We start from the raw sequence: 25,543 nt of genomic DNA, 5'->3' as shown, positions 1-25,543 counted from the left end.
AAATAAATGTAATAAATAAAAATAAATAAATATTAAAAAAAAATTTAAAAAAAAAAGAAAGCACAACAAAGGGCAACTGGGACAAACAGAATTGACAGCAAAGACAGTAGAACTAATCCTAAATAACACAGTAAAATAAACATTCCAGTGCCTTTATTCACAAGCAGCAGGGCTGGCTAGACCTATAGCTCAGTTGCAGAACACTTGGGCAAAGTCCTGGCTTCCGCACACCCGCACGTGTGTGTGGCTGGGAGGATAGATAAAAAGGAAGGAATGCAAAATGGCAAAGATTGTCCTATGGGGGAAAAGACAAAAATAAATACAGATGGAAAAAACTAGCAGCGCTAATTTTTTAAAAATTAAAACATCTGTATTAAAATCATAGATTTCAAAGAAAAAGAATGAAGTTATATAATAATAAAGGGGTTGATTCATTCAGAGAACATAACAATCCTTTTCTTCCAGGTTAAGAGAAGGAATAATTTATTGACAGAAAAGCTTGTGACAGAAGGGGGCTTGGAAAGTAGGTTGCCCCAACATAGCAATCTTTTTTTTTTTTTTTTTTTTTTTTCTTCAGAACTGGGGATTGAACTCAGGACCTTGCACTTGCCAGGGAAGTGCTTATTCCACTGAGCCATCTCCCCAGCCCATAGCAATCTTAAATGTATACAAATACCTAAGGACAACTTCAGTGGAACAGAAACTAATAGAACTGACTGCAAAAAGAAGTGAAGAATTGACAGTTATGGGCAGATAGTTTAATGTTCTCAGTAATTGATGAAATAGGAATTGTAAGGATAGAACCATAAGGAAAAGCACTGTCCACTGGCTTGGCCTTTTTGTGCATGTATAAAACACTGGTACCCCACAATAGCAGAAGACACTTTTTTAAAAGTTTATCAGATGTTTACCATGTTCAGTGTATAAAATGAATCTCAGTAAATTCGAAAGTGTTTAAGCCATTTTCTAATGAAAATGCAGTAGAATTAGACTAAGCAGAAAGATCTCTGGGAAATCTCCAAATTTGGGAAACATAGTTAAATCAGTACTTAGAGATTCACTAACTGAACTTATTAGAAAGGAAAAGAATTAATACTCTTAAAGTTTGTACGTTAAGAAACTAGAAAAACCAGGTGTGGTGACACACCTATAATCATAGTACTCCAGAGGCTTAGACCAGAGGATTGCTGAGTTTGAGGGCAGCTTGGGCAACATAATAAGTTCAGAGCCAGCCTGAATTACAAGCAAGACCAAACAAACAAACGGATTAAACTCAAGCAGAAATAATACAAAAATTATAGTAGAATTCAGTGAAATACACAATAGAAAAATAATAGAGGAAATTAATAAATCCAGACATTGTTCGAGAGGATCAATAAAAATGTCAAATTTCTAGCCAGAATAATCAAGGGGGGAAAAAAAAGATACAGATTATTGACATCAGGAATGAGAGGTGACAGCTTTATATAGATTCTGGACATTAGATTTAAAAGGTCCAAAAGAGAGATTATGAACAACTACGCCAATAAACCTGATGAACTAAATGATCTTTGAAAGACAAAATTTCAAGCAAGAGGAAGATAACCTGAGTAGTTTTATATCTAGTGAAGAAGTTGAATCTTTAATTTAGAACTTTACAGCACACACACACACACACACACACAGAGGGGAGGGGAGGGAGAGAGAAATTTCAAACTGGGTGTGGTGGCACACACCTATAATCCTAACACTTGGGAAGCTGAGGCAGGAGGATCACTGAGTTTGAGGCCAGACTGGGCTAGTGAGTTCAAGTCCAGCTTGGACTACATAGCAAGACCCTGTCTCAATAATATAAAAATAAAAATTTAAGGCTTCTACCATTGGTGAGCTCTCCAAGGCCATTGTATAAAGAAATCCCAGTTCTATAAAAAGACTTTGAGAAAATTGGAAAAAAAAAAAAAAATGTTACCCACTCATCTACTTGTATGAATCATAGGGTAGCTGGGTACCAAAACTTGATATTAAAAGAAGAAAACTAGCTAATAGTTCTCATGAACATGTAGACAGAAATTCTATGGTAATGTCCTAACCACGGTTTATTCTAAGAAGACAAAATTGCTTAATAGCATCTTAAGATCTATTAATAAGCATGTGAGGGCTGGTGAGATGGCTCAGTGGTCTAAAGCACCTACTTAGAATAAGCTTAGCAAAGCACAGGGACCGCGGTTCAATCCCCCAGCACCACATGCCAGCCAGCCCCGCCCCCTGGTGGGCTGAGGTGGCCACACACACACACACACACACACACACACACAAATAGAATTTTTAAAAAAATAAAAAATGTGACTAAATCCAGTATCAACTTATAATAAAAATTCAGGAAACTAGAAATGAAAGGAAATTCTTCAACCTGAGTAAAGTATATATAAAAATTGGAGTTAGTATCATATTTAATGTTAAAAACTGTCCCTACCTCTTAAGATCAGGAACAAGACAAAAATGTCTTTTCACAATTTTCAGTATTGTATTGGACTTTTCAGTATTGTACTGGATTTCTGCCTAGCACAGTCAGTAAAGAAGAAGAAAAGGCAACTAGACTATAACTATTCTCAGACATGACCATTGGTAAAGGAAATTTGCCAGAATATATAAAAAGACTGCTGGTGTAAATCAGATGTATTTAGCAATGTGTATAGGGGGCCCAGCCCTAGCTCAGTTCTTTAAGTGGCTGCTTCCACAATGCTGGCAGCCTCAGTTTGCTGTAGTTCGATCCCCACAACACTCCAGCCATGCAAAAGTGCCCTGAAGGCATTCAAGGAGCAAAACACACACACACACACAAAAAAAAAAATTCCTAATTCCATAGCAATGTGTATAATGTAAAATCAGTATAATTGTGTCTCTACCTACTGAAAGTAACAATTGGAATAGAAATTTCTAAACACTATTAATAAAGCATTTAAAAAGCTAAGGATATAAGGATAAAATTTGCAGAAAAGTTACTAGACCTGCTCACCTTTTTGATACACTGAAGTCCATAAAATAAGACCTTTTAGCTTGCAGTGTTGGGGTTTTTTTTTTTTTTTAACAATTCTTGCCAATGTCTTTCTTTTCTTTAAACATTGTTTTTTTACAGAGGCAGTGTTGTTTTAGAGAACTAGAAACATGATAAATGTGTGTTGAGTTAGAAGACTCGATATTGGTAAAATGGCAGTTCTCCCAGACTATCTCTAGAGTTGGCATTAATCCTCAACATCTTAAAAGAGGCTCTCTTTTGGGTAGCTATTGATACATTGTAACTAAATTCATGTGAAAATATAAAGGACCTAGAATACTCAAAATGACTTCATAAAGAACAACAAAATTTGAATCAACATACACAGTAAATTGAGACAAGATAAAGAATTGGTCAGGGCTGGTGATAGCTCAGTGGACTAAGCACAGGGACCTGGATTCAATCCTCAGCCACCACAGGCCCTGCCTCCTGGTGCACTGATCCAGCCACCAAGATCAGGCGTGGTGGTACATGCCTCTAATCCCAGTGCTGGGAAGGCGGAAAACAGGAGGAGGAAGAGCGCTGTGAGTCTAAGCTGCATAGTGAGACCCTGTACCCAAATACGTTTTGGTTAGAATAGAGAACCCATGAGTAGGCTGACTTCTGTGAAACTGACTTTTAATAAAGGTTTAAAGGTGATAAAGTACAGTCTATTTCAGCAAGAGGTGCAAATCTGATAAAAAGAATTTGTTCATAAAATTTCTACCCAACTTTTTTTTTTTTTTTTTCAGAAAGCACTGTTTCTAATGTGAGAAAATAATTAAGATATAAGATAGTGTCAGGGATATAATTGAGCAGCATAGAACCTGCCTGGGAAGCATGAAGTCCTGAGTCCAAAAAAAATACAGAATAGCAAAATAAGTACACGGAAAGTAGCCAGCATCTGTGGTCACTAGGGAAATACAGGTTACCCCCACGTTGAGACACATTGTGTACTTGTAGAGGCAGCTTTCTAGCTGGTGGTCTCTAGGCAGAGCCCAGGTGAGGATGTTGTTCCTGGTTTCAACAGTTTTGGAGCACATTACCAGAAGTCTTCCTGTGTCCTGACCGCACTGCACTCAGAGGGTGTGATACAGTGGAGGCATAGTATGATTTATATTTGGGATGACCTTTAGGATTTTCTGAATTTTAGTTGTGGGTGGTGAACAGCGTAAAATATCTCAGTCTCTTTTTTTTTCATAGCTCGGGGAGTACAGACAGTGAAGAAAGTACAGATTCTGAAGAAGAAGATGGAGCAAAACAAGATTTGTTTGAATCTAGTAGTGCCAACACAGAAGATAAGATGGAAGTAGACCTTAATGAACGTAAGTTGCCTTGGTTTTGCAAGTGAGTTATAAGATGTTAAAATTGAGAATTCCGAAACCAAATAATAACATCTAAGGTGGCTCCTAAAGGGCTAGTTGAATTGAAACACATCATAGCATGAGTCCTTTCCAGATTTGAGTTTTTTAGACTAGGTTCAGGGAAAGAGTGAGTGAGGCTTTAATGTTCAGCATGAACATCATCGGCATCAGTTTGGTCAGAGAACATGGCCTACTAAGGTGGCCCCTTCTGGCTCCACATAACAGTGCTATAGCAAAAAGAAAGACTAGATGCAGCAGTGAGGAAGTCATTGTGTTTTGTGAAATAATTCATGGAACAAACCAGAGGGAGAAACTTAAAGCCTTTAAAAAAAAAAAAAAAAGAAAGAAAGAAAGAAACTTAAAGCCTAAGCAGTTTTAAATGGATTCATCATGGGCCGGCCAAATAGCTCAGTGGATTAGAGTGCGGGGGCTGGGGTTTCAATCCCTGGGCCTGCTGTGGTGGTGCATTCCTGTAATCCCAGCTCTTGGGAGTCTGTAAACAGGCAGATCACTATGAGTCTGATCTAGGAGTGAGACCCTGAACACCCTGTAGACCCTTCCCTAAAATAGAGAAAAAAAAAAAAAAAGGATTCGTCATAATTTACTTACAGAATTTATAACCCTAAAATTTGTTCAGCTAAGAGCATGTTTTTGCTTTGCTGCGCAAAAAAGGTCACTGGTCATAAAAAAAAAAAAAAATGCTACTGACTTCTAAAAGCTTGGGAAAATATGATGTAAAAGAGCCATTATGGGTTGTTAGGCTTTTCCCACTCCTGACCTCTTGACCCTAGGAAGGCCTTTATGTCCTCAGTCACTTTTGGGGGACACAGCCAATTAGAATTTGTCCATGCAGGGGCCGGGGAGATGACTCAGCAGAATAAGCGCTTCCCTGGCAAGCACAAAGGCCTGAGTTCAATCCCCATTTCCGCAAAAAAAAGAGTAGAATTTGTCCATGCAACCAACTCACCATCTCACTCCCATGGTAGAGAAGAAATCTGGACCTAAGAAGAGTCACTGCCTGTCTTCAGGAATAGGAAGTAGACCTTTCCTTCTGCAAGTGAGTTCAAGTCAGTCTATCTCTATCTGGTTGTTCCTGTACACTATGTGTCAGGTATGTTACTGGAAACAGCTATACCTATAGAGCTCAGGGCCTCCTGGGAAAATGGAAGATGGCCGTGCCAGATCCTGAGAGCAGAATGATGGAGGAGCCAGAGAGTGTAGTGCTCAAAGACAGCTAAAGACTAGTCAGTTTGAAAGAGAAAAATGTCAAGAGGGCACAGAGAACCACAGCCTGTTGACTATGGCTCAGGAATTGGCTGTGGTGGGATTGGGGGGTTATAAGACCTGACAACAGACCTGGAATTATACTCTCAAAGGTATAGGGTGGCTCTGAGGACTATTTGACAGATTTGGCAACAGTATGAGAAGTGAACTAGAATATCCACACTAGAGACAGGACACCTAGAGAGACAGTTACAGAAGAAATACAAGGGCCAAGAGGATAGCTCCTGGCAGGAGGGAGACAGGAGTGGAATACAAGGCAGATGGGTCTTCGTTTTTTGGCTCCAGAATCTGTGGAGCTGGTTTGTTTTTGTTTGTTTTTTTTTTCTATTAGATTCAGTCCAGTCGCATTATGTGTATTCATATTGTGCAATAGAGAACCTTTTCATGTAGCCAAACAAACTCAATACCCATTGAGCTATGCCCCATTGCCCCTGCTTTGGCCTACTGATACTATAAAGTTGATTACTTAGGTACCTCATGTTAGTAGAATTACATTTGTGACTGGCTTATTTCACTTACACAGTATCCTTCAGATTCATCCATGTTGTAGTATGTGTTGGATTTCCTCCTCTTTTAAGACTGGAGAATATTTCATAACTCTGATACTTTGAGGATGCTGAGTGTATGATAAATGTGTTGGAGGAAGACCACAAGAAGATGTGACAGTGCATACCACTGCTGCTGGGGCTTTAGAAGTGGGGATAGGGAAGGCCCTGAATGACAGTTACACTTATCCTGCTCTCCTGTTTCTTGGGAAAAGCTTATTTTCATTTTCACATCTCTAAGACACATGGGCTGGGTGACTAGGAGAAGTTATTTGTACCTAGGATAAACCCCTTAGGCAGTTAGCAGTTCCCAGCACCCCATCCTTATGGCCAGAGATTCCTCTTGGGCATAGAAAATGCCTGACAGCACTGGCTCCCACAAGCTTTGAAGATTTGCGTAATGTGAAGTAAAACATTGCCGGTAGAGCAGCCTGACTGCATCTGACGGGACACATCTGGAGTATAGTCCGACCTACCACTGGGACTGTACTCCACCCATAATGAGCAGAGACACAGGAATTCAGCCCAGCTATCTTGCCTCTCAGGTTCCCAAACACATCCATAAGTGCCGAACAAGGCAGCCTCTGCAATTAACATTTAATGCCAGGGAGCAGTAGGGAGCAAGCTCTCAGAGCTATAGCCAGATCTCAGTTGGGAAACATCCAGGGCATTTCTAGTTGTTGTAGTACACTATTTTAAAATAAGCTTTATTTTGGAGTAATTTAGACTTATAGAAAAGTTGCAGAGATAGTATATAAGAAGTATATAAGAAGTACCTGTGCCCAACAGAAAGATTCCGATTTTGAATCTTTATAGACACCACAGACCATGACGTTGAGCTTCCCCAAGCTCCTCCATCTGTTCAATTAAGATATGGACTATCTACACAGCTAAGGCCTCACTGAAGATTTGCTCTGTGTGTCTTGAGTTTTACTGGATGTAATAGCAAATGCCTATAATTCCAGCATTGTGGGAGGCTGGAGGCAAAGGGCAAATTCAAACCCAACCTGAGCAATTTATTGACTTTGAGAGATTTTCTCACAATAAAAAATGAAGGATTGGGGATATAGCTCAGTATGAAAGCCCAGCTTCGATCCCTAGTACTGAAAAGAAATTACCCTTTAATTAACTTCTCCCAATTCTGTCTGATGCAACCTTCGAACACTTTTCAAAACTTAAAAATTAGCATTAACACATCACTGTTTTGTTTTGAGACAAAGTCTCACTTTGTAGTTCGGGCTGGCCCTGAACTCTATGTAGTTTAGGCAGGTCTCAAACTCATGGGAGACTTCCTGCCTCAGCCTTCCAAGTCCTGGGATTACAGGTGTAAACCAGAGATCTGAGAATGAAAATAAGATTTTTCCAGGTAACAGGAAAGCAGGTGTAAACCACCAGGATTACAGTTGTAAACCACCTTGGGGAGCTTGCTCTCTACTGCTCCCTGGAGTTAACTATAATTACAGAGGCTGCCCTGTCCTTCGCTTAGGGCTGTGTTGAGAGGCCTGAGAGGCAAGAAGGCTGGGCTGAACTCCTGTGTCTCTGCTCCTTATGGGCAGAGTATAGTAGGAATGGTAGGTGTGTTAAATATCCATCCTCCAGATACCTTTTTTATTTGTAGATTGTATTCTTATGTAGTATTTCTGTTGAAAATTTTCTTAGAAATGAAACTGTTAAATGAAAGAAAACTTTTTAATGTGATAGATATTGTTGGTTGCCCTCCAGGTGATTGTCCCCTTCCTGTTGCTACCAATAGTCTGTTAAGAAAAATCTTTTCTTCTGGGGAAATAGCTCAGTTCTATACATAAGTGCCTGCCTGGCAAGCACAAAGCTCTGAGTCCAATCCCCAGTTCAGAAAGAAAAAGAAAAACTTTGTCTTTGTATCTCCATTCTCATATTCTCTCTCTCTCTCTCTCTCTCTCTCTCTCTCTCTCTCTCTCTCTCTCCCCCCCCCCAACTCCTCTGTCATTCTCCATCTTCCTATCTTTTGTTTGTGAGATGGGTTGTGCCCATGCTGACCCTGAACTCCTGGGCTCAAGCAATCCCACTTCAACATCCCAAGTAACTGGGACTATAGGCACATGCCATCATGCTCAACATAAAAATTATCTTGTGTTACACTAAATTACTGAACCATTCCGTATGAAATTCCTCCCCCTTGTTTTAGCACCCACTTGGTCAGCCAACTTTGATGTTCCAATGGAGACTACCCACGGCACTCCGTTAGACTCAGTGGGGTCTGATGTATGGAGCACAGAGGAGCCAATGCCAACTAAAGAGACGGGTTGGGCTTCTTTTTCAGAGTTCACATCATCTCTGAGGTGAGCAAGTGTATGGTCTACAGTTTTCCATAGGAAACTGGAAATAGTAGATATTTACTACCAATACAGGCTCTTCACCTTAGCTATGAATTGAATGTTGTGCCTTAAACAAAATGAAAAATTGAGGGCCTGCCAGATAGCTCAGTGGATTAAAGCTGCTTGCTTAAGCAGACACAGTGACCCAGGGTGGGCCGAGAGGGCCACTGAGACTGGGCGTGGTGGTGCGGGCCTGTAATCCCAGGCTTAGGAGACTGAAAACAGAGGATCACTACAAGTCCAATCTGTGTAGTGAGACTCTGTATACCCTGTACTAAATACATTTTTTTAAAAATGAAATGGCAAGATATTGACACAACTCTGTTACACAGTAGATAGGCACCCTTTTCATTTGTTCCAGAACGAATTGGGAAAGGGCAAGCTCTTCAACAAAGTAGCCTGCATGGTTTGCTGCTAAGGTTTTAGCAGGCTGCAGTAGCAAGTAAGAGCCCCATGGGCTTTTCCAGCTCTGCCATCAGCACAGGCTTGAGAACAGGAGAGACAGTCTTGCTGTTTATATTATTATCTGTGACAGAACTGTCTCATCATTTTCCTGAACAGTATCCACACTCAAATGTTAGATTTTATGGCTCATTAGATCTATAGTACTTTGATTTGCTAAATATTTTATCTACCAAATAAACCTGCACCACCTCAATTGGATGACTTTCCTGGACGACTTTACTGCTTTCCTTGCCATAACATGTAGTGTTTTTCAAAAAGTCACTAGCAGCACAGAAGATAGACTAAGCTGAAACACATAGGTGGTAATAGTACTGAGCTCTTCAGAAGTACAAATGAAAGTTTTGAAAAACGTCTTCAAAATATTGTGAAAAATTTCATCAACCCTGCTCCAGTATAAGACTTGGCAAGTTTCCACCTCTTGGCTTTTTGCTTTTTGTGATTGGAAGATAAGAGGTTACTTGAGAAATGTCATTGAAGCTTGATTCTCTGGAGCCCCATATGCAGATGTCTGGGTGTATTGGGGGTGTTATGCATGGGAGTGGGTACGAAAGGGGAAGTAGGGTCACCTCCCTTAGTTATGTGGTATTTCTTTACTGTGTTCTCACAGTCTTAGCAGTGGACAGCACTCAGGGCCAGTGCCTTCAGGCAGTTGGCTCAATATAAGTCAGGATTTTGGTAAAAATAGCCATATAGGCGTAGTTGCTACTAGACGATGTATATCTCTGCCTGCCAGGCCCTGAGAGCCTGATGATTACATAGAAGATAGGTGGAACATTTAAACTTGCTTTGAATACCCTGAGATGCCCAGCCTGTTGGCCCTCGTTCAGAAGAGCATTGCCATCTACCCTCATCTGTCCTTCCAGTTGCTGCACTTAGACCTGAAATCTTGTATCCCTGAAGTCTGTGACCAAGCTGCTCCTATACAGATGACTAATGTCTCCCAGTAGAAACTGAACTTAATTTCAGAGGGCTTTTGTGAATAATGGGTTAACTGTTGTCCATTCCCTACTACTAACATCTAAATGTTCTCTTTTCTGAAGCACAAAAGATTCTTTAAGGAGTAATTCTCCAGTCGAAATGGAAACTAGCACTGAAGCCATGGACCCACTGACTCCCAGTGTTGCTGCCCTGGCAGCACAGCCAGAAGGTGAGCCAGTTTGGGCTGTCAGGGAGCAGGTTTAGGGAAACCAAACCCCTCTCAAGCACAAGAGCTGAAAGGAGCCAGAAAACCGAGATGTCTCTGATATCTAAGGGCTCCTGGGGGTGGATGGTATCCTTACAGAACCACAGCACATTAATTATAGAAGTAAGAAATCCCAAAGTATTAGTCCTGTTACTGTGCACATAAGGAAACAGATGCCCAGAAAGAACTCCTTTCTCCAACAGTACCCACAGTGGATAAAACTAAAACTAAACCTTTACTTTCCAGGCCTGCTTGGTTATCTTTGCCTCTTGTGAGGCACATGGATATTTGTAGGCCTGTTTGAGAGTGTCAAGGTATTTTCTTCTCACCTGTATGAGGAGATGAAATTCTCATGGGTGTCTTAAAGTCCCAGTGGGTTGTCTTATTATTCAGAATATTCAGAGATTTTCTTGCATTGGCTCTGCTGGATAGAGCTTAGGTAGCTGGGGAGGATATTGACAAAGAGGATACGATGGGGAATAGTGATGCTTCATTTTATAATAATGATGCTTCAGAATCATTTCTATGACTCTGAAAAAGATGACCAACTTCATGTTGGTACAGAAAGATGGCTGTAGTCTGTATTGGCTACCCAATGCAGAATTTGCAAATAAAAGCAAATTTTTGCCTAACACTTTGGTTTGCAAAACCAAATTATTCACAAAAGCATTCATAAACCAAAGTACCACTATATATGGAAGGCAGAGGCATGTGGAGAGAACCAAATCCTTGGGAAAATGAAGAGGCTCTGAATAGAGGCATTACAACTGGTGATATAGAAGAATAAAATCAGTGGCTAATACTGGTTTTGTCATTCTCAAGCATCTTAAGTAGATAGCCTTGCTTTATTCCTTGGCAGTTCGATAAGCAGCTTCACTGATCCCTATTTTGTCATAAGAAAGTTCAGACACAGATTAGGTTCCTTGCCCAAGGATTATACAGCTGGGAAGTAGTGACCCTGGAGTTCAAGTCCAGGCAGTTGACTCCAGCACAAATTTATTACCAGCACACCATATGTGTGACTTCCTATTATAGAGCAAAGAAAGGACCCACCAGAACATCACATGAAGTAACTGAAAAGAATAATAGTAAAAATACTAGGACATGAGTAGAGGCTATAATGAGTAACTGTTTATTCTTCTCTGTGCTGTGGAGTCCTAACAGCCAGGTCTCCAGGGAGAACCTTAGGTGGGAGTTGGTATACAGAGGTAGGAAAGCTGTAGGAGACTTACCAGTGCTTTAATGAAGAAAACTCATGAAGTATCACTCTAGTGAACAATTTAAGAAGCCAGTGCCAATCAAGTACTGGCCAGGACAAACGTAGTGGTACACACATGTAACCCCATTCCTTTAGGAGGGAGACAATGGTAGGAGGCTTCCAAGTTCAAGCCCAGCCTGTTAGTGACTTTAGTGAGACCGTCTCCAAGATGGCTGGCTGGCTGGCTGAGGATGTAGCTCTGTGTAAAGGCCCTGGGTTCAGTCCCCAGTAATGGGGCTGGGAGTACATGAATGAATTTAGCCAGGAAACAGCAGGCAGACAGTCTCACTCTTGCTGCCTTTAAGCAGTCTGTGTCATGGGTGGAGGGAGCTGCACAGGAAGGTGGCAGTTCCTGTTTGAATTTGTGTGACCATCAGCTGTGCGCTCTTTCAGCACCAGGCAGTGTGGCCATGGAAGCCAGCTTCGATGGAGAGGAGGATGCAGAAAGTACAGACAAGGTAACTGAGACAGTGATGAATGGCGGCATGAAGGAAACACTCAGCCTCACTGTCGATGCCAAGACAGAGACTGCCGTCTTTAAAAGGTAACCAGGAATAGAACTTGCTGCATCTTCAGGCTGTTGGAAATATGGTGGGGAGAAATATCCAACATGAACATTTGTAGTTTAATTGAAATGGGTATTCAGACACTAGCTCCACATCTTTTTTTTTTTTTTTTTTTTTAATTTTTTTTTTTTTTTTTATTTTGTGTGTGGCCAGCTCAGCCCACCAGGGGGTGGGTGGGCTGGCATGTGGTGCTGGGGGATTGAACCCAGGTCCCTGTGCTTTGCTTGGCTTAGCTTGTTCTAAGTAGGTGCTTTAGACCACTGAACCATCTCACCAGCCCCACTCCACATCTTTCTAACACTGCCATAAATACGGTAAATTTTAATTGAGATAGAGCTTAGTCCCCAAAAATGTAATTTCCTCATATGCTTGTTTGTGTATTAAAAAGACTTTATTTTCAGAGAGAGACAGAGACAGAGTGAGGCCCAGAGACAGACCATGAAGAAGACAGGCATTACCTACTCAGACTTTGCTCTAGGCCAGTCTTTTTGCCCATTAATAGACAGAAAAAATCGGTTAGCATCAGTAATCAAACAAAAATAAATGTATAAATTGATCATAATTTTCTGCAAAGTCTTTATACAAATGCACAGAAAATGAGAAAATAAGAAATTAGGGAAGATAATAATAAATTTTGAAGGGGCCGGAGAGATGGCTCAGTAGGATAAGCGCTTGACTGGCAAACGCAAGGATCTGAGTTCAGTCCCCGGTTCTGCCAAAAAAGAACTCAGAATAAATTTTGAGATAATGAGCATTTTAAAAAAAAAAGGGGGGGCGGGCCAGGGAGATGGCTCAGTAGAATAAGTGCTTCCCTGGCAAGCGCAAGGGCCTGAGTTCAATCCCCAGTTCCACCAAAAAAAAAAAAAAAAGACTGAGTCTAGCCCGTTGACAAAATGAGGAGAATAGATATATTTTTTACTCATAATAAAAATTGCTTTGTATCAAGAGCCATCAAGATCAGAGGTCCTTGGGGCTGGTGAGATGGCTCAGTGGTCTAAAGCACCTACTTAGAACAAGCTTAGCAAAGCACAGGGACCACAGTTCAATCCCCCAGCACCACATGCCAGCCAACCCCGCCCCCTGGTGGGCTGAGCAGGCCACACACACACACAAATAAATAAATAAAATTAAAAAAAAAAAAAAAAGATCAGAGGTCCTGGGTCTGGTGAGATGGCTCAGTGGTCTAAAGCACCTACTTAGAACAAGCTTAGCAAAGCACAGGGACCGCGGTTCAATCCCCCAGCACCACATGCCAGCCAGCCCCGCCCCCTGGTGGGCTGAGCTGGCCACACACATAAATAAATAAAAAATTAAAAAAAAAAGAAGATCAGAGGTCCAGTGTCATACACATGTGTCATTATCTCCAGACATAATGCTGTCATTGTAATTCAGGAGGAAAATGATAGCTTTAAAAAAAAACAAATGTAGGCCTGGGGAGATGGCTCAGTGGAATAAACGCTTCCCTGGCAAGCACAAGGGCCTGAGTTCATCCCCTGGTTCTGCCAAAAAAATAAAAATAAATATTATTTGGAAATTAGCAACCTTTTAAACCCATGGGTCCTAAAAAAAAAAGTGCTTATAACAGAATCTAAATATTAAAATTGAGGGAAGAGTAAAAAATTTCTATCAAAATCTATGGACAACAGCCAAAACAGTGCTTAGAACTTTAGTCCCCTTCTATTAACCTTTCAGAGATCACAGATGTAATGCTTCCCACCCTGTGATAAGGCCCCCACCAAACAAAACTACATGAGAGAAAATAAATTTATAGGCTGAAGTCATCTGTGGACATACATAAATTTTTAAAAATTTTAATTTAAGAGCTAATAAACCAAACCTAGCAATATGTAGTTTTCAGTCATGACCATGACTGGATACACATCGGTGTGGCACATAGTAATTATTCTCAATAGTGGAATGTTAGAAATGTTCCCTTTATAGGCAAGAAGCACACTGTGGGACCTATAGTTACTGCTTTTCTTCAGCTGATGTCTTAGTAAAAACAACAAAAAGGTATAGAGATGTGAAACTCATTGTTCATATAAACTAGTTTTCTACATAAAAAAATTCCAATTGTGGGACAGCGAGATAGTTCAGCAATCTAAAGCTCCTGCTTAGGCAAGCTTAGGCAGGTGTAGTGGACCACAGTTCAGTCCCTGGCACCACATGCCTCACCAGCCCCACCCTCAGGGCAGGGCTCAGTAGGCAAAAAAAAAAAAAAAAAATTCCAGTTGACTCTGTAAGCAAGTATTAGATTAATAGGGAAATTTAGCTTGTTTATTGGATGCATGGAAATGCCACTTTGTCTTACAAACCTATAATGTTTTAGATGTGACTTTGTTTTTTTATTTTTGGTTTTTTTAAAACAAAAATGTTAATCTATAAGAACATGACCTTTAGGGTCAGAGAGCTAGCTTAGCAGTCGTAAGTGCCTGCTGGCCCAGTGCCAGGTCCTGAGTTCGATCCCCAGCCAAAAAAAAAAAAAAAAAATATATATTAATATTTTTTTTTTTTTTTTTTTTTTTTTTTTTTTTTTTTTTTTTTTTTTTTTTTTTTAATGTATGTAGCACAGGAGCTATAGGGTCTCACTGCATAGATCAGATTTGTAGTGATTCTTCTGTTTTCAGCCTCCCAAATGCTGGGATTACAGATGCGCACCACCACGCCCAGTCTCAATTGCAGTCTCAGCACGCTCTGGGGTCAGGTCCGGCACGGCAAGCGGGGGATTGAACCCCTGGCCCTGTGTCTGCTGAAGCAGGCGTTTTAATCTGCTGAACTATCTGGCTGGCCCAAGAATATGACCTTTAAGGGAAAAGGATTTAAAACTCTATTGAAAGACGTAAGTCCTAAATGTAAATGGAGATTTTTCCATGTTTATTATTGTTTATTATTGAGCCATTACCTTTGTTATATCTTAACAAATCACTATAAAATTAATGAAATTCCCATTAAAATCCCAGTTGAGTGTTTCACAGAAACTGATCGTGTTTTGTTTTGTTTGGTTTTGATTTTTTTTTTTTTTTTGATGGAACTGGGGATTGAACTCAGGCCATTGCACTTGCCAGACAAGTGCTTAGTCTGCTGAGCCATCTCCCCAGCCCCTTGATCATGTTTATGAAGACCAAACAGCCAAGATCATTTTGAAGAAAAAAGTAAGGGCTTTTGCATGCTTGGTTATCAAGACTTATTAGTAAGCTATTATCGTGGAAATGATTCGGGCCAGCCAGATTACACTGCATCCTTTCCACTGCAAGACCTCAGCACATGGTAGAATGATGTGACAGTTCAGTGAGGAAACACAGACTTCTGAGTAGTGATTATCCACGTGGGAGAAAAATAACATTAGGTCTCTTACATGAAAATAAATGTCAAGTATAATCACACAGCTTTTAGAAAACAGTATGATAGAAAATCTTTATTGTTTGGCAGGGCAGGCATTCTTTAGCCATTAAAAAGCCAACCCAGTAGAAAATTAATTCCTAATGTTACAAAAGGCACACACACAAGGAAAAGTAAGTTACAATCAATAATCAGTGGCCAGTACATAATTTTTTAAAGATGGACAGAGGCTAAAAACAAGGAGCAAGCCAAATTAGAGTAACTTACCTTTGTAAGTAAATGCAGCCTGTCAGTTATGGGAATAGTTAACTGTAGTGCTATGTCATGCACATTAGTCCATTAATTCCTGTCTTAAGTTGTAGAAAATAGAAAAAGCACAAAACCTGCCCAGATAGTTTTGGTCACGGTGTGGATGGATGGATAGATGGGTTAGTTGGTTGGTTGATTTCTTGTATTCCAGTACTGAGGATTGAGCCCAGGGCCCACTGCACTATATCCCTAGCCCATTTTTTATTTTGAGATGGGGTCCTAAGTCACCAAGTTGCCCAGGCTGGCTCTGGATGGATATTTATTTATATAGGGCAATGAAGGTTTCATTCCAAAGCCAGCTATGAATAATCACAGAGAACAATCAACTTGCCAGGCATGGTGGCATACACCTGTAATTCCAGCACTCAGGAGGCTGAGGCAGGGTGATCACACTGAGGTTTGAGACCCACTCTGGCTACATAGTGCAACACTCTCAAAAAGATGAATCGTGTCACTTAGAAGCAAAGTATGTGCAGAGGTCCATAGGAGGTACTTGCAGACAGAACCAAAAACAGTGATCCAGTGTGCTTTATCTTAGAATGCAAAGATTATTCAGTATGTCAGCATAGTCTCCATATGTTCAGCTGAAAGAAAATTATATTTTGATGAAGTTCCATAATTCTGTACAATTAAAGCTGAGCAGATCATTAAAAGAAGTGGATTTGCTTAACAAGGTAAAAAACAAAACACCAACATGGTGTAACCGAAATGATTCTTAATGAAGAATTCTAGGGGCACTCATTTCTAGTTACAGACGGAGTAAGGCTATCCATTGTCACTGCCTGTCTTTTCTGGAAAGAAAAGGAAGTAGGGGTGTAGGTAAAGATCAGGAGAAAAGCAATGAGACTTCTTATTGCCCATGTCAATTTCTTTTTGGTACCACAGATCAGACTTAGGACTTTGCGCTTGCCAGGCAGGCACTTATGCCGCTGAGCTATCTCCCTGGCAGTGAGACTTATTATTTGCAGATAGTAATGATCAATTGAAACAAAGTAACAAACTGCAATTAATAAGAATTCAGCCAGTACTGTTGATCAATGTTAAAAAGCAGTAACTTTTCTGGACATCAATATTAAGCACCTAAGGGGGCCTGGGCCTAGCTCAGTCCTTTAAGTGGCTGCTTCCACAAAGCTGTCAGCCTCAGGTGGCTGGAGTTCGAACCTCACAACTCTCCCGCTGGCCAAACGTGCCCTGAGGGCATGCGAGGAACCCCCCCCCCCAAAAAAATATTAAGCACCTAAACCGTATAATACAAAGCATAGTGCCAGTCACACAATACATTAGTCTGTAAGTTTAGGAGAGGAAACTTGAAGGTGACCTGGACAGGTAGATATGAGCACTGTAATGTGACTATACTGTAAAACATCTGCAGCCATCATCTTATCCTTGAAGTTGAACACAGTCCTAATCAAAGCTTCAGTGGAATTTTTAGAAGAGACCTAATAAACATGTTATATGGCCAGATAGCTCAGTGGATTAAAGCTCCTGCTTATGCAGACGAAGCGGCCTGGGTTCTATCCCAGGGGTTCGATCCCTGGCATGCGGTTCCGGCCCTGCCCCTGCCCCTGCCCCTGCCCCTGCCCCTGCCCCTTAGGGCATGCTGAGATGGCAATTGAGACTGGACATGGTGGTGAGCGCCTGTAATCCCAGCTCTTTGGGAGGCTGAACACAGGTGGATTACTATGAGTCCAACCTACATAGTGAGATCCTGTAGACCCTTACTAAAAAATGCAAAAATAAATAAATAATATATATTACAACTATGTAGAACAATAGGGCTCCCCAGTTGATTAGATAACCAGAAGGGACAATTTAAGTAAGAAACTTACCCTGCCAGACAGTCTTGCTCAAAGTCGTAATCATAAACTGTGGTATTCACATGCATACACAGCAAGGGCATGTGTGTTGTAAGAAAAAGATTAAGAGATTAAAAAGGGAAGAAGGCTCAACTAGAAAAGAGTCCATCCACCTCCTTCCTCACTTATATCCTCAAGCAAATCCAGGAAGACTAAATAGAGGAAACATACATATTTCCTTCATGCTGGGCCCTGTTCTCCAAACCTCTTGTGTGTGTTAACTCCTTTCTCTTGGGAACTGTATGACAGGAAACTGTGAGTATCTCCCCCACTTTCCAAGTGTGAAACTGGGACACTGGAGTTGGGTAAAGTAGCCAAAGTCTCATGATAGTCAGTAAAAGAAAATTTAAACTATTATGCAAATAATTGAGTTACAGTAAAATGAACATTGTCACAGATAGGAATAGTCCTCGCATTACAGACATTCTTGAATGGGAACAAATCTTGGAAGTAGCTCAGACGTCTGTAAGACATCACCGTTGTGCTGCTGTGTGTTACTGTACAGTGTGACAGTGCACAGTAGCACGAGCTCAGTCAAGCCCAGAGTGTCTGGAAGCTGGAGGAAAAGCAGCAGAGTAGACTGGGAGGGAGCATAAAGCAATATATACTGTGTATATGTGTCAAAGCATATAAGACTTTGTTGGACTTGCAAACAAATCCAAAATGTTCTCCTAGAATAGAATTCATTTGTAAGTCGGGGGCTTAGCTGTACACTGAAGTTAAGAATTTGTGGTTAGTGAAGTATGGTAGTACAGTGGTACCTCAGTTAGTTTGGAAGAGTTGGCCACATTTTCATTTGTATGGGAAAGATGGCCACTGTTCTTTTTATCACCAGGTGGAGAGTTTCCAAACAAAAAATTTTGCCAGATGCTTCTGTTTATAAATCAAATTGTTTGTAAACAAAAGCATTCTAGATAGCTCAGGGTTCTAAGCCCCTGCCTGGCAAGTGCAAGGACCCGGATTTGATCCCTAGTACTGCATGCCATGCAGACCCTGTGCCATGCTGGCCTCTGAAACCCAGCACTGGGGAAGCTGAGGCAAGAGGATCACTACGAGTCCAAGCTGCATAGCAAGACCCTGTACCAAATAAAGAAAAAGAAAGGAAGGGAGGGAGGGAGGGAGGATTAAAATTTTTTTAAAAAGAAACTAAGAGGCAGATGGCAAATTGAGGGGAAAAAATGTATCATACATTGAATATTTAAGGAATTCCAGTAATAAGAAAAGCTAAATTAGAAAATAAGCAGATAACAGTTTGCAAATAAACCAAAAAGGCATTTTTTTTTAAATGAAGACATGCTTCACTCATTCATCAGCAGAGGATTGTGAGTAAAAACAGTGTATCACTTCACTTTTCTTGTAAGACTAGCAAAAATTATAAAGGTGGGTCATTTCACAGGGCTCCTTGAAGCCTGCTGCCGACTGGTGGAAAGGCACCTTGGACAGCCATTCCAGATAATGGGGAGGGTTTCCTTGTCAGTAGAAAGATGGTCCAGAATTTTCATCAATCTCAGTGTTCACTGTTGTGAGAGTTGGGAAGAGTACACACCATGGACATGGTGCCACAGTCAGGAGGAGTGGGTGAATATTCCAGACATGCAGACTCATTCAGACATGAGAGAACAAAGAGCCCCGTGACTCTGGCAGTTTTGTGGCTTGAAATACACAGTGTAAGACTACATTTTACCAAAGTTAAAAGATGAGCACATTAGAACAGTTTATTTGAAGGGCAGGGAGTATGAAAGGAACAGAGGAGTGAGTTTAAAAAACAAATATGAAGGGTGGAGTGTGGCTTAGTGCTAGAATGTGTACTTAGGTGAGACCCTAGGTTCAGTCAACATCACCACAGAAAAAAGAATGACCTAGGTAATTCCAATAGTCACTAAATCATTAAATTTTAAGTCATCTTCCTAAATTTTAAGTCATTAAGTTAGAAATTAGAACCACCTGGAAACCACCACCTGAGAAATTATCCTAAAATTAGGTAGTTCATAAGCAAATCTAGGAAAGGACTTGGCTCTAAGAATGTGGGAACTTCCCTAAGGGAACCTTCAACTGCTGCCATTTCATTTGTGTTAAATGATGACAGGTGTAAATTTTTAGCCCCAAATAAGCAAAGTCTGCTACCTCCTTTCCCTAAGAAGGAGAAACTAACCTTCTTGTGTCCACTTCTCTGAAGACCCTGTGCCCATGAAGTTAGTTCTTGGCTCCCTCTTTCCTTCATGGTGTTCATACTTCACACACACTGTTGTAGGGCATCTTGAGAAGTCTCTGAGTCTAGTTGAGACAGTGGATTCCCATCTTCTGACCAACTTTCCCATCCATCAGTTTTTGGAAGAGGGTACAGTCTCTGCACCTTTGTTAATTAATGGCGGGATTGGCCCAAGAGCAAGACATGAACTAAAGACTCATTCCTTCAAACAGGTTCACTTGACACCTTCACCGACTCTGCAGTTTTGCTTATGTGCAGTCGTGGACATGTTTCCCCCCCAATTCCTCATTTCTAGGAGTATTCTGAAACTCTTGTACATTTCTTTTTCTGTTTTGCACACTTGGCCTCAGAGTGTTGAAATCCTACCGGTATGTACGGTAATGCAAGACCATTCTTTATCAGACACCAGCTACATTACATCGTCCCTCTTTTGGTTCCCACCTGTGTAGCCCTTTCCTTTTGTGATTCCATAGTCACCCTCTGTGTCCCTGTGATCCTTCTGCCCTGAGCATGCTCAGCCCCAGGGCTTGCCTCTATGGCAGCCATGACTTCAGAGCCATTTGCATGTGACCTCGTCCTCTAGCACCCAGATATGGTACCTGGGGTATATGATATGCCTTTCATCTTCTCTCCTGCAGTGAGGAAGGAAAACTGTCTACCTCTCAAGATGCTGCTTGTAAAGAAGTAGAGGAAAGCCCTGAGCCAGCAGAGGCAAAGTCCATGGCCCCCCGGACCCCTAGCAGTAGTCCAGAGCAGAGGTAACTGCCCTGCCCTAATCCTTCCTGGGCCCTGCTCTGGCTTTGCCTGTGGTTTCTTGGGGTTTGGGAAGGGAGTTGCCACCTGGGGGTTGGGGGGCCTAGTGCTTATTTACAGCTATGCCCAAACTGTCCTTAAAATAATCTAAATTCTCAGCTGAGAACTTTGCAATATCACTATCTGTTTATCCTGGAAGCCAGGAAGGACTGACTGGGACCCAAAATTAGGTTCAGTCATCAGCTCTTTTAAGAATGTAGGGAAGGGAAATCTTTGTCAAACCCCCCTGCCTTATCTTATAAGGCCCTAAGTTAAGAAGAGGCTGTCCAGGGGTAGAATCCTCCATGGCCCCTGTCTTCCAACTACCAGGCACAAGGAGATACTGATCCCTCTTTTCCCATAGTCATGCCCACATGACGCACAGGGAATTTGGCTGAATCCCTTTCATATATTCAGCCAGAAATTCTCAGGCCTTAAATGAGCTCTTGTATGCTTAATCTTATTTTGATTAAGTATGAAAATCCCAACTGGCACAGCCGTGTGATTTAAAATGTGATATTTTCTTTCTAGTCACCTTTTCCTTGGACTGAGCCAGTGGTCTGAAGAGATAGGTCAAACCAAAGGCCCAGCCACTGAACAACAGTGCCCTAGCCCCTGTGCGTGGCCTCACAGGTAGAACCAGAGTTCATGCCAGGAGATAAATGAGAAACTTTGTTTGGCACCTCCCCAAGTTAACTTTTTTGATGCCTGAGATTGTATATTTCTTCTGTAAGAAATAAAGTGACCTTTAAAGCAGTTTCAGAGAAGTGCTTTCACCCCTGGTCTGGAGGCCCTGCCCCCTTTCTGGATGATCCAGACAAAGGAACCAGCAGGGGGCCCTCTCCCTTAGCTGGTTGGAAAACTGCTGTGCATGTTTTAGTAAGCCCAGTTTTTGTTCCTTTTATAGAAATTCTAGCCAGAATGAAAAGCTTTTGTGATTTTTTTTTTTAAATGTGTATAAAGTTAATAGTAAGAATGTTATGAGCATGTTGGCTCTCTGAGGGCTTTGAAAAGAAAAGGCAAAGTGGTCCTCTGCATTAAGGGATCAGGCCAGCCCCATGTTGCTTCAAAGGGCTGGGGTAAGTCTCTTATCTGGGGTTTTCAATGCATGCTTTTCAGGTGGTCTTTTGAGCTGGGCATGGTGGTGCGGACCTGTAATCCTAGCACTTTGGAAGGCTGAAGCAAGAAGATCACCCTGAGTTTGAGGCCCTCTTGTAGTACATAGGGAGACCCTATCTTAAAAATGGCCTTTTAAGGGTTGGGGAGATAGCTCAATGGCATAAGCTCCTGCCTGGCGAATGCAAAGTCCTGAGTTCAATCCCTGGTACCCCCAAAAAAAAAAAGGAAAGAAAACGCTTTATGTAAATCTAGTTCCCAGTTACATCTCCCTAATTTGTACCTGTCCAGTTTCCTTCATAGTGAGGGCTGCCTACAAGGCAGGTTAATCCAGGGCTGTCCCAATTTGGAGAAGTGGCTTCTGGAGTTCTTTCTTGGTTTCCTTTAAATGTTATGCGAGACAGCAGGCTTCCTGGCTCTGTGCACACTGGAAACACACAAGCAGCTCTGCCTTTCATGGAACTGAGGTGGTGGAGGAACTTGCATTTGGACGAGGCCTGGAAGAAGATGCCTCTCGCGTCTCTACATTCATTCACCCATCCTTCCTCCATCTAGCATACATCAGAGTGGCAGTCACTGGTGGCAACATAGCAGCAGATGCACCATGCATAACCTACGGGCACATGCTAGAGAGGAAGCTGCAAGGCTAGAGTGGAGTTACAGGATACATGAGTCTGTTAGAGTAGTGAGGCCTTTGGCTGGCGTCCAGCCAGAATTAAGGAAGGCACAAGTAAGCTGAGTGTCCTGATGCCTCACAGTTGAGTTGAGCAGTAATGTAGCAGTGGGAAAATCAAAGAGCACAGCTTCCTTGCCACAGCCTTGCCACAGCCTGATACTACTGTGGTGCTTCAGAAGCCAGGTATGCTGCCTGTCTGAGCCTGGAGATACACGTTGCCTTAGATCTTGCTTCACTGCTGTTTAATCAGGACTGCTCTCTCTCTCCCAGCCAGCACTTCAGGGTTTTTTTTTGTTATTGTTGTGTGTTTGTTTGTTTGGTGGAACCGGGGATTGAACTCAGGCCCTTGCACTTGCCAGGGAAGCACTTATTCTACTGAGCTATCTCCCCAGCAAACCACCCCCCCCAAGCCAGCACTTTGGATTGTCCTGTACATCCACCCTGTGGGGTGGGAAGTTAGTGTTCCGCTTTTATAGGGATGAAAAATGAGAACAGTTAAGAAATTTGCTTAAGAGCACACAGCTGGAATTGGTAAAGGCAGGATACATGTTTGGCTTCAGAACACATCCCATATCTCTAGTACACAGAGCCATCATCACGTGTAAGTAGAGTGCAGAGTGTAGTATGTAGAGCTGGCTGTTGGTTCTCTGCTATATCTTGCAGGTATCAGGAATTGAAAGCACTCTAATTACAAAATGTAGAGTACCGAGTAAAAAGTATTTATACTGGCTTTATTTGCATACATTTATAATCTGGGTAATCTGGGGAGTTAAGGCAGGAAAATCACAAGGTTGAGCCTATCCTGGGCAACTTTGTGACTTAGTGAGACCCTGTCCCTAAATAAAAAATTAAAAAGGGCCAGGAATGTAACAGTGTAAAGGCTCTGGATTCAATCCCAGTACTGGCAAAAAATAAAAAGTAGTTATTCTTTCCAGCTATAGCTCTAAGCTTGGTTTTCTGCTTTATAAAGTTTACTTAAATGCTTTAAGAATATCACCCATTGAGGTTGTAATTTTGACAGGAACACAACACTCTTACACCTTTTTTTTTTCCTCACAATTTTTAGCCTGATACTTGCTTTGTGGGAGCATAGTGTTCATGTATACTTTGTTTGCAACCACTTATATTTACCCAAAAAAAGTTTCCTTATATTTCCTGATAGCTAACTGCTTTTGGAGAGAAATTCTGTGTGGATTCTGTTCTGTGGGACAGAAAAAAGCTTGAAGGAGGGAGGGATGAGCACATAGATCCTACAGGCTCTGGGAACAATGATGCAAAAACTGCTGATCTCTTGAGTGGTCCACGTACCTCAGGGAGGGTAACTTCCACAAGCCGTTCACCACTCAGCAGCCCTTGCTAACAAGCACCCTCTGCCCTTGGGGCTAAACGAAGTTCAGTGTCTTCCTCCAGTTTTTGTCTCAAGTACTTCAGGTATCTGTCTTGTACTCCTAGGACTGACCAGCCAAGTGTGCCGGCCGACACGTCAGTGAATGGCCCTGTATGATGAGTGACGTCTGCTGCTGCTGACTGAAGACTGCAGACCACCACCACCCAGGGCTCTGGAGGGCCATCTGGAGCCACCAAGCTGTCACTGCTGCACTCACTCTGCAAGGGATCAGGACCAGCAACCTTTATATTCTAGATTCTAAGACATTGTACAGAGAAATTCAGAAGTGAAAAAATATTGCACATTGACAAATACCAAGAATTTTTGCGTATGTTTATATTGTATTGTTCTAAATAATGGGTAGCCTGTGAAATAAGATCTTGCCGCCCATGTAATTATAGTAGTAATACTATAGGTAAAATGGCTGTAAGAATAGTTTTATAAAAGTGAATACACAGATCTATTGTATTTGAAACATAACTATTTGACAATTATTAGTGTGACCAAAGTATTAGGCAGTTTTCATACATTTTTCACCTTGTACAAAATTCTGAATTCATTTTTCCTCCAGGTTGGCAAGGAGTTGTAGAATTGAAATGCCCTCTAAGTGTTATTTTGGTTGTTCTAACTTACAAAAGTGATTTTGAATAAGAAATATTTGGTGTTCTTTTTATAACCAGTTTTTGATTGGTAATTGTTTCCTGTATTGTTTAAAACGAATCAAAATGTAAGTCTATGGGTAGAGATTAAGTATTTATTGCTACAACTTAGTTGATAAATTGATGTTAATGTAAAGCCATATGTTCTGTTAAAGTCTTGTTTGCTTGAAATGATCCTTCCTACAGGTGAAACACTAGAATATTTGGAGTGTACATGACTGTGGTTTGGGGTTTTGGGGGGGTTTGTTTTTGTTCTTCGTTTTGTTTTGGTAGTTCATCTGCCTTTTAACCCGTTCACCACAATTTACCTTGTTAACAAGCATCACCAATGACCGTATCAGAGCAGTCTGCATATTTAACATACCTAAATCACATTAAGCAAGTCAGTTGAAAAATGCTCGTGCTGCTAATGGAATTAGAGTGCGTTCATTTTACAGGCTAGTATTTTAAAAGTAGAAATTAAAATCTGGCACCTAAGCATGTTACTTGTTTTACTGTACCTTGTGAGGTTTTCACTCGTAAATTCTAAACCAGTGTATCTTTTTTAGAACTGGTTTGTGTATATATATAGTGATTATGGATACTAATTCAATGTAATTTATAATTTTCTATGTCAATATAAAAATACATCACAGCCTTCTCCAACAGCTGAAGCAATATATTGTATATTGCCATATCGTCTGGTGAAAGGGTTAAATCACTTCACCTCTTGCACTTTTAGATGCAAATCAGTTTTTCATTTCTGTAATAGAAGATTATTCACGTATTTTTACATCATTTGTTTTTCCTGACCAGTATTTAAAACCAAAAGGATATTCTGAAAAATGGCCAACAAATTTTTTAGAAACAGCATCCCAAGCAGCGTGCCTAAACATTACATTGCATATGGAAATAAAAGAATCAAATGTCTGATGCCTTATTCCTTATTTACTTTTCATTTTAGGTAGTGCAGAAACTTCCTGCAACTCCCAAGGTGTACCTAGCACCTCAAGGACAGGGGTAGCAGGAAGCCCTGGACTGGTGGTGCCGGGGCTGGTATGGCCTGTGCCCCTCCTCAGGACCCTCTTCTTTTGGGAGCTCCTCTCAAAAGACACCACCCTCATTTGTTCTCTGGAACCTGGCACCACCAGAGAGTAGGGCTCCTCTGCTTGTCTCAGGGATCCCTGGC

The 25,543-nt window shown here is 41.3% G+C and overlaps 1 protein-coding gene across 8 annotated transcripts in view; it reads left to right on the top strand.

Annotated features, from left to right (window-relative positions):
• Positions 1-25,285, top strand: part of Ppp6r3 (protein phosphatase 6 regulatory subunit 3) — a 153,387-nt gene extending 128,102 nt beyond the window's left edge. For 6 of the 8 annotated variants that reach the window (XM_004627127.2, XM_023710637.1, XM_004627126.3 and 3 more), the window contains 6 exons: positions 4,217-4,338; positions 8,371-8,524; positions 10,066-10,172; positions 11,860-12,010; positions 20,384-20,503; positions 23,782-25,284. In XM_004627127.2, the coding sequence (XP_004627184.1) occupies positions 4,217-4,338; positions 8,371-8,524; positions 10,066-10,172; positions 11,860-12,010; positions 20,384-20,503; positions 23,782-23,833 (706 nt within the window). In that variant the 3' untranslated portion in view covers positions 23,834-25,284. Of the gene's footprint in view, positions 1-4,216; positions 4,339-8,370; positions 8,525-10,065; positions 10,173-11,859; positions 12,011-20,383; positions 20,504-23,781 lie in introns of all 8 variants that reach the window. The other 2 variants (XM_004627125.2, XM_023710640.1) reach the window with 2 other exon arrangements.
• Positions 25,286-25,543: the final 258 nt, after the last annotated feature.

Source organism: Octodon degus, unplaced genomic scaffold (assembly GCF_000260255.1).
Source record: "Octodon degus isolate 3935 unplaced genomic scaffold, OctDeg1.0 scaffold00018, whole genome shotgun sequence".
Lineage (NCBI taxonomy): Eukaryota > Metazoa > Chordata > Mammalia > Rodentia > Octodontidae > Octodon > Octodon degus.
The sequence above is the reverse complement of the archived record's forward strand: the minus strand, read 5'-3'. Positions and strand labels throughout refer to the sequence as shown.